At 43.0% G+C, this 9,500-nt stretch overlaps 1 protein-coding gene across 1 annotated transcript; it reads right to left on the minus strand.

The window, feature by feature from the left end:
* Positions 1-86: 86 nt before the first annotated feature.
* LOC135500672 (uncharacterized) lies at positions 87-7,801 on the minus strand. The gene is made up of 2 exons (XM_064792275.1): positions 7,648-7,801; positions 87-4,095 (listed from the first exon to the last, which is right to left on the minus strand). Exon 2 carries the CDS (start codon positions 2,833-2,835, stop codon positions 1,129-1,131), a length of 1,707 nt encoding a protein of 568 aa, XP_064648345.1. The 5' UTR covers positions 2,836-4,095; positions 7,648-7,801; the 3' UTR covers positions 87-1,128.
* Positions 7,802-9,500: the final 1,699 nt, after the last annotated feature.

The raw sequence follows: 9,500 nt of genomic DNA on the forward strand, positions 1-9,500 counted from the left end.
GTACATATTCACACCTTTTGTAATCTTTATAAAAATGTAAATAATCTTTCGAGGTTTGAGGAATTAACGACCAATCGTGAGTGTGATACTGTCATTTTTATTCATTCATCATGAAATCAATGGAGAGTAGAAAGTGTGCTGATGTCCTTTCCGATAGGACTTAATACTTATGACAGCGTAACTGCGTATCTGCTGTAGTACATGTTGCCAACCACGGTAGATTCTAGCCATTTAACATAGTCGATTTGTTCAGCTGATTCACATTAACCACTGGACAAGAGCATTGGTCAGGCCTCCCCTGAGGATAATCTAGGTTTGTGCAACACCACTATATTTTGGTAAATAATGTGATCTGGTCACATTCCTGAAATTTACTTAGTACAACCTTTGTCAGAACGACATGAAGAACACTTTACCACACATCAGTATAATTCACCATCTTCCCATTTTAAAATCGATTATCATTTCACAAATAAACTAATCTATTTATGAAATATAAACAAGGCCTTGTTATTTTACGCCACGTTGTCCATGAATAATTGATTTAAGTTTAATACGCGAAGTGATAGTGAAATGCTCATGTGGAGGCTCGACCCTCAAAAGCTATTGGGGCCGACCCGAGGAAGTCACATGACCGTAAGTGAGAGCACATATATATATATATGTGCACATTGTCTGCTACCCTAATATCACAGTCAAGTGTTTTAAAAATGCATTGCCGACGTGTGTGTCTGGAGAATTCGGTGTCCGTACATGCATAATCAGGTCGCGAAATGGCATCCAGGCTCAAAGCAGCCGTTAGTAGGTGTTTCAGATGAAACACCGTTTTAATGACCAGGGACTTCCAGGGCGAATGTGACGTTTGGTTTGTCTTATTAGAAACTGTTATCTAGGTAATTAACGACTGTAAATAATGAATGCATTCGCTATTGTGGAGCTTTATATTTTTGGAGGTGTTCGCCTAAAATATGGCAGTTTTAGGCACAATACAGTCATCAAATACATGTAGCCATTACATACATCATTATGGCTAAATGGGTAATCGGAAGAATTTTTAAAAAGAAGCCATGAAGTCCAGATTTTAGCAACAACTGATTCACAGAGTTAGTTTGCATTTTACTCTTGTTATCACGACAGGGAAGGAAGATACTGTTGGTCCAACCACTGGTTACACTTTTCCTTGGCTTTTGCCGTAATTGTGGGGTCAAGATCTTCACCTTGTGGCGCCTCATATCGAGGCATATCGGCATACCTCGAGTCGTACCCGGGCGGCGTGATTTTGAAAGTTTTTTCGCGCATGCGCGGGAATCGATAAGTTCCTAACCCGGGTATGTTCTGTCTCGATGGCATGGAAGATTCCGTAAACGTATCATCGAGAGCGTAATCTAAGTCCGAGTGAATCATGGGAAACTTTGTTGGCGTCCTGGAACGCGCGGTTTTAGATCTATACTTCTCAGAGCTTTGGGTGTTCTCCAAAGACTCCGCAGTACCACTTTTCGAAAGAACGCGATCACTTATTCCAACCTTTTGATATTCCTCCGAACCAGAACTGCGCGAGTTAAGATTATTACTAGTGTCCGTGTCCAGGAAACCTGAATCTACTCCGTCATCTATGGACGCAAATTTTCCAGAATTCTCCCGGAGTATTGTATGTTTCCGGTAACGTGATCCTCTTGTGTCATGATCTGATCGCTGTGAGGGGCGCGGTGCTACATCCCCACTTTTGTCTTGCTCCATTTCCGCCAAAATGGCGTCGATGGCCAATTTCGCTTCCTCTGACATATTTGATAGGACCTTTTCAATCCCTGGTTTCTCCATGCTACGGTCGGAGCGGCGCTTTCGCCTGCGCCGCCTGCCTGAGTTACTTCGCTTTTCTCGAGGTGGCGCATCACTGTCGTCACGAAACACCAGAGACGGCAGTAAAACCCAATCCGATTCTTCGCCCGATAAACCAGTCTCTTCTGGTTCTGCACGTGACCTCCGCTTCTCCTGCAACAAACGCCGCCTAGCTTTAGAAGCCGACTGCAATTTTGCGCGCTCCTCGGCAGATGGATACATGACGTCATCAGTGACGTAACTGTCGCATTTTTTTGATATATCAATAACGTCGATCTCATCAGTGACCCCCTCCGCATCTGATGTACTCGGACGCCATGTTTTACTCCCAGCATGCTCCATTTCAACGAATTCCATGTCACCACCGTGACTTCGATACCCTGTCCTGTCGGACAGACACCCTAGATTCCTAATAATCCCACGGCAGGAAGTCAAAGACTGGTCAGTATCCGACACAATACTATCCGCGTACTGTTTCCGACGCCTCCAATCTTGGCCTTCACCCGTACCGTCGTCCGAAGCATCGCCCAAATCCAACTTGAACCGTACAGAATTCGTCTTCCGTTTAGAACTCTTCCCGCTCTGGGCAATGAGAAGTGACCTATTGAAATCGTCCTCGGGTTTTATATCTTGTTCTAAATCCTCTTCTATATGAGTATAAATGTCACTTGAGTTATCATACCGCAGATTATACCTCAGGCTCGAGCGGTGTGATAGCTTTGGCGTCGCTGGTTTTACATGACTAGAGTTCTGTCGCGGCTCAAATTTCGTATGTTCAACAATATAATCCTTTCCGTGTTTTGTTGTATTGACACTGTCCAGTGCTGGCCGTTCAGGCCGTGGTTTTCTATAAGTATTCCCGTAATCATCCTCGACGCGCTGTTCCGGTGGCTTCCTAAGTCTCAGCGTTCCGTCCCCTCCGCCTCTAGCGCTCTCCCGACTCAGCGTCTCTCCGTACGACGGCTCCCGCTTGGAGCGTTCGCGCTTCTGCGCAGCCATAGCGACCCTTAGAATTTTTCACACAAATATTGAACGACCGTATAATCAATCCAATGGTTAGAGAAAAGTGACACAATCTTTAAACAAAATGCTACAAACCACGGGAAAAACCATTGATTTGTGTATGTCAATGTTTGAAAAACGATACAACACCAAGAGTAATATTAGGTCACTTATTTACACAGGGTCTCTAACTTAACATATCTTTGCTTTACTGGTCAATTAGGTAAACCCAAAATTTATCCCTTCTAATGTCTATTGGTCATTCTTAGCCCAATTTTTGATGCCCTATCAATCTAATTGGTCTCGGGTGTATATCTAATCCTTCCTTCGGCCATGCGATCAAATATCCACAAAACAAATAGAATGATTTTAGTCCCTCCTTAGAAATATAGACCTACTTCATGAAAGCATGTTGGTCTGTCCTGTGTACTTGACATCTCACTTCCGCTTCCTAATATTTATCATCCCGATTTCTTCAGACAAAAGTTTATAAAATGGTTTATATCCGTTCTTCTCCTTTCTGTAATGATCTAGCACTGAATGCAAAGTACTTTCATTACCTCATGCATGGTACTGGGATTGTTGCTATGCATTGAAGTCTCGAACATACACTTTCTATACAACAGGCCATCACAGATCACGCCATTCTTTTTGTATTAGTCCCTAATGAGTTGTAACGAGCTAATTAAAGTACTGCATGAATCATCTTCGTTAAGGTTCAGAAATCACAACCACAGTGCAGTCAATTGTTGTGCTCCATCGATCGTCCAAGACCAGTCGTCTTTATTTACTCTTGACCAAACTCATCAATTCCAGTGAATGATTTGAGGTACCTAGGCACAAGCGAAAGCCACTAAAATTCCGAAAGTTGCCAATTTTCCAGTCGAAGCGAACCCTACCGATTCTCCGCTTCGGTTCTGTATGATGCTCGTGAGCATTCACCAATGTGGTATAGGTATTCCCTCGCGAATTATCCAACTAGGAAATATAGGGTATTAACGACCCAGACTTGTCCGCGTGTATTTTGCTGGCTGGCTATTCTTTTGCCCGATGGCAGACGACCTAATTTCAAAACATTTTTGGTCTGCAGAATATCCGTGTGAAGACTTCTTTTGATTTGCAGCAAAAGGAATAAAACATATCCTCAGCTTTTGTTACAGTGGCGTTTTTCCATGAGTGTGTGGCATTTCTCCTTGACAACAGCGATGAACGGCCTTTTTTCGGTCTGCACCTCTATTATCAGCAGACGACGTTCTCCTGAAAAGCGAAGAAGAAAATGACGACAGGGTGAATTCGAATTCGAATTGCTTCCCAAACCAAGAGTCATAGCCAGGAGTTTCATTGTCTGAACATTACAGCAAAAAAAATCCCTGGTGACAGGTTCCAGGCAAAATGATGATAGCATAGCGTAATCCAAAAACAGAAATCCAATTAGACGTCGATGGAATGAAACAGCCTTTTTGTAATGCAAATTTAATTAAAACGCAGCTAGGTGTCCAGTTCATTTGCAAATGCGGTGAAAAATCAATTTATACTTTTCCATCTTTATATCAAACGGATGGATTGAATAACATGTATACTCTGGTGCGGGGATTAGCACATTCGCTTCGTATTGTGGGAAGGCGGCGAGGTGGCACTATATCGAGTGTGAAAATAAAAAACGGCTAAGAGGCCCTCGTCACAGATTGTATATGTTTGATGTGATACGTTAAGTCTTGCCTCGGTTTGATCGCAGCGGTCCTTGATGTCGCAACCAAGGACTGCTTGGATTTTACTTGATGGCAAATGTACACCTTGATCCCTTTTTAGAATAGAAATTAATCGATGGTCCTTGGTTGTGTGATCAAGACCGCTCTGGCGATTTGACCTCAAAGACGCCTGGTCTGCCTTTTCGGCCCACCCGAGCGGTCTTGACAGGACACTATGAACCCGCCAGCTCGGGTTGTTTCTTTAGATGAGACCTGTCGCAAAATGTCCATGAAAAGGTTAATTTTGAACGGCCCGGAAAGACAGAAGGCGGAAATAAGTTATCATTTATAAATCTGAGCACTCTCAAGGACACAAGTTGATAGCTCAGGCACAATGGATAGCATCACTATTTAGCGTTATTCAAGATGTATGTATGAACCTAGTCTCTTGCCATCTGGCGCTATAATTGGTGTGTGTTTTACAATTTACGCCAAATACATGTAGTTGTTCACGGTCCCGTTGACAAGCTACTCCACTTCCCAGCCGAGTGGAAGTTTACGGCAGGACCCTGGCGTGTGTATTGTTCCCAGTCCGGTTGGTCACAGCTTGACTTCGAGTCAGGCGCCATCGAAAACAGCAGGATCTTGGGAGTAACACTATGTATGGGTTCACGAACCCCCTCGAACTTCCTACTATACTACGTTGTTGACAATCTTATTTCAAATCCAATGTTTTGCGGACCAGCGCACGTCATGTCGATTTGGCATAAAACAAGAAGAACTGTCGTGCTAAGTCGAACTCGAATAACCCAAGAAAAGTGTTCAATAGGATTTTTGCCACGATCTCTCTGCAGGCTAACGACAAGCCTTTTCTTCCCCAGTCATTCCATAATCCTCGAGATCAGGAACGTTTCTGAGTGTTCACCCTTATTTTTTGGGAACGCTGAAAAATCATTTGACGTGTCTTTGTCTTTCCCCCTTGTAAGGTCTCTCTGCCTGCTGTTTGGAAACACAGAAATATGGGTCATAACCCCACATATATTACACCGGTTCGCTTCTCCACTCGGTAGATGGATGAATTATGTTTTTGTGGTCTTTCAGGCCTAAGTGTTAACACAAACGTACGATCGCTAACCCTGTTAGCATTAATAGCACTTGCAATGTTATTCATACCATACATGTAGGCCCGTGATTATTATCCGTTAAACCATAACCAAATAGATTCAGATCAAAGGCCTAGGCAAAGTGTTTGAACGCTCTAGGGGCGTCTATGTTTGCGTAGACTTAAAGTCATACGAATCAAAGAGAGAGCGTTCATAACTAATTTTTGACTGACTGTCTTTTGTGGAGTTCCTTCCCGAAGGGAGTTCGATTCCCGTTGCCCCGGGGCCCGTTACAGACAGATATGCTAGCTTATCAGCAGTTGGCGATAATCCTAAAGTCAAGGTATACCGACAACCACGACGATAGATCGGCATGCAGACGGACGCCTTCGGGTAGTGTGTTAAGTCAACTGCGGTAGGCATGAAGTAGGTCCACTTTAACGCAAAGCCATGAAAGGCGTACATTTTAATATTTATATTGTCATTTCGCGCGGTAACCTTTTGTTTTCCTAGCCAAATCGCTCAAGGCTGACCATGCTTTTCAATTCGATATCATTATCACACGCAAGGAATGGTCGGTAGTGAAAATGTCAAATAAGACTGAACGTGGGAATCAACGTTTTCTGACATCTTTTAAAGGGACACTTTCTAATGTCGTTGTGATTGTCTGTGGTTGTGATGGTTCACCGACAGGTGGCGCAATCATATAACCAGGTGTTTGATAGGACCGTTTACAGGACGCAAAGAAGGCCCGATGAGATCCGATCGAATCAACATTTATTCCCTCATGCAAACGACAACTAACCGGTAGTCGTGTGGACTACCAAGCTGGTTCTATCGGATCTCGGGAGAATCTTACCCTTTTTTGGTACGTAAGCGCTATTCATCGCATGTACGCATAACACCAAGCTCAGACTTCATTCCTTTGATCATGATGTCTTAAAGTCTGTTATATCGTGACGGGTCAATCTTTTCGCCAATTATTTCCGCCTTCGTTGACAGTAAGCCATACTGACTGGTCTGAAGGGACCACTTAGTGAGAAGTCAAGAAGGGCCAAAAGGTCGGCTGTGACCAGTCGCACAGGGCTAACACCTTGCACTGAGCTATAAAACTCGGATAATAAGACGGATTTAAGAATATTCGATAACCTTACAACCCTAGACTTTTAACTTTAGAGTCCTCGACAATGCGTTAGCCTTTTTTTTCTTGCTAAGTGTTAGCGTCACCACTAAAAAGCGCCAAAGGCCTACGGCCTACGGGAGGAAAAAAATCTATTAGATAGGGCCTACTTAGTGTTTTTTCAAGATGCCTTTTAGTATATCGCAGTCTTTTGCAAAAGGTATCAACGTATCGGCCTGTTATGCTTTATAAGGCTCCTCCCCTCGCGCACTTTACATAAGCTCGGCTATGAAAGGCCCTGAAGTTTTTATGGATAATCTCCTGCTCGCGGGAATCATCGCAGGTACCTTCAACAAGTATCGATTACTTGCTTTCCGCGCACGAGCAATCTTCTTATTTCTCTCGGCATCAGCAGTCGCTATTAAAATCGGAGGTCGCAGCGCTAAAAACCTCTCATATACGGGGCGCCGGGTTTATATACGAGCATGATGACATAGCCATTAATTTAATTGATTGGATCCATTAGTGTCTGATTAATGACATATCCCGTTACACCTGCTGAGTAACTATAGGGTGTTAAAAAATCTGCTTTCATTTTGAGTACCAAGCGATATCAGATAAGTGTAGTTTACCATGCCATAGAAGTAACCACAGACAGTCTTATTCTTGTTCGGCAATTTACTTGAAGGTCTTCATGTCTTCCAATGTTTATGATATTTCGAATGATTTTGTTGATTAATTGATTTCAAAAATGAACTTAACGTCATGATTACCTCAAGGTGCCTGTAAAAAGGGGGAAAAATAGCCAAAATGTATTTTCGCAAAACATCGATTTTTTGCAGTTCCCATGTTAGTTAGTCAGTTAGACACTCTTACTGTATATACATTTATCACTTACCGGCAAAATACGTTTACATGTGAAAGTACGGCCTTTCTTCATCGGCTTCCCAGCGCGACATCAAGTAGTATACCCTTCCTCCCTTCCTCACTCCCACTGACGACCAAGAACCGGCCGCTGTGGCAAAGTCCCCTCAACTCTCACCCCAACATCACAAAATATCGTCTACACTAAGCCAAGTTAGTAACTGTATTAAGTTTATGTACACAAGATTCATAGGCCTTTTGTGGCGATTATTGTTGCATGAAAGAGGATTTATTAGACCCGATGTTAAACCATGCATAGGCTTCGATCGCGTTCAAGCATACATTCTTGCTAAAATCCAAATGATTTAATCTACCGGATGAAAAAACGTATGTTATGATTCCAAACAGGATATTTTTCAATCTCGCCAGTAGACCTGAAGAAGGACGCCGGAAGTACGTATCGGTGAAGTTCATATGGCGCGTAAAGAGGTTAACCAGCACAGAATCTGACGTAACCTATTTGGATTTCGAACAAGACGTGGCCGGTGTAGAAATAAAAAAATGTTCCCCTGCAAAACGTGTCCGTAACTTTTGTATTCTGACGGATTATGGAACATGGTTCTACAGAGGCCATGACAGTCAATAGCTGAGAGATAAAGCATAAATTGTTTCTCGAAGATTCTATCCCTGGGCATATCAACTTCTACACCGGTCTGCATAAAATCAAACCAAGACGCTATCATACCCACTGCACCATTCTCACATCGAAAAAAATGCCATGGCCACTTGTTCACTTGGCCGTTATAATACCAGATTAAATGATTGATAAACTTTTATAAAAATCGGATTAATAAATTCGGTGTTGGACTAATCTTGACAGAGGTCAAGTGCGCTACATCCGTGTCAAAAAGTCAATTAGGCGTACCTGGTATAAGACAAATCTAACCATGGACTGTCCAGCGCAAGAGACTCTGATATGGACCTGATATCAGGACATTCAAACCTGCTGCCTGTTGGACTCGCTTCTGTGTTCTTTTATGCAGTGATCGGCACAGTAAATTGTGATTGGTTCTTTCCAAAAATATCATCTCTTTCAGAAACACGGAGAAACCTAGAGCAACACTAATAACTCTGTTTCAACGTCAGGATAAGGTGGCATGTTTCCCCAGGATGACTAGGAAAAAGTTGCCTGTGTGAAGCGGCCTTAATCCCTGAACCCAATCATTTCCTCGTAGTGTGATATAGAAGGACGAGGTATCGCCATCTCCGAGCGATATTGTCAACCAAAGTTCGGCTGCAAACGCATTCACTAACAATTGTGCTTGTTCGGGTTTTTTCCGTTTCCAAAAAGTGACCTAATTGTCCTTATCGCTCGGTAACCACCTTTTTTGTGCTAAAGCGTGACTGTAGTTTACTCTGGAGATAAACTACGTGCCACACTGTACTTCTGTTCAGCAACTTACACACACAACAGGTTACATACAACTCCGCAGTCCTGTCCTGCACTTTGATAGTCAATATCATCTGCTTGCATGTTCCATACTTTTACGCCAATACATTGATGCAACAGATGCTAGGATTACGCAAGACATCAAAGACAAAGTCACAACTAGGAGAAGTTGTCTCTGGAAACCATCTTCGTGAACGTGGAGTCATACGTTTAGTTCCTTTGTTCACTCCGCGGCAGCAGCACTAGGAGTACTACTTGAGCCTCACTACCTCCGCGCCTATCCGGATACGCCAATGTGGATGGAAACTCTCCCGAATGGGTGGTTTTATTCGATAGTTTTCTTCTGATTTTTTTGCTGACGTTTAAAACAATTGAAACCCATTCACATATTTCGTTATCTATACACCACACGGGTATTCCATTGATATACATACTAG

This window comes from Lineus longissimus, chromosome 16 (genome assembly GCF_910592395.1).
Source record: "Lineus longissimus chromosome 16, tnLinLong1.2, whole genome shotgun sequence".
Taxonomy (NCBI): domain Eukaryota; kingdom Metazoa; phylum Nemertea; class Pilidiophora; order Heteronemertea; family Lineidae; genus Lineus; species Lineus longissimus.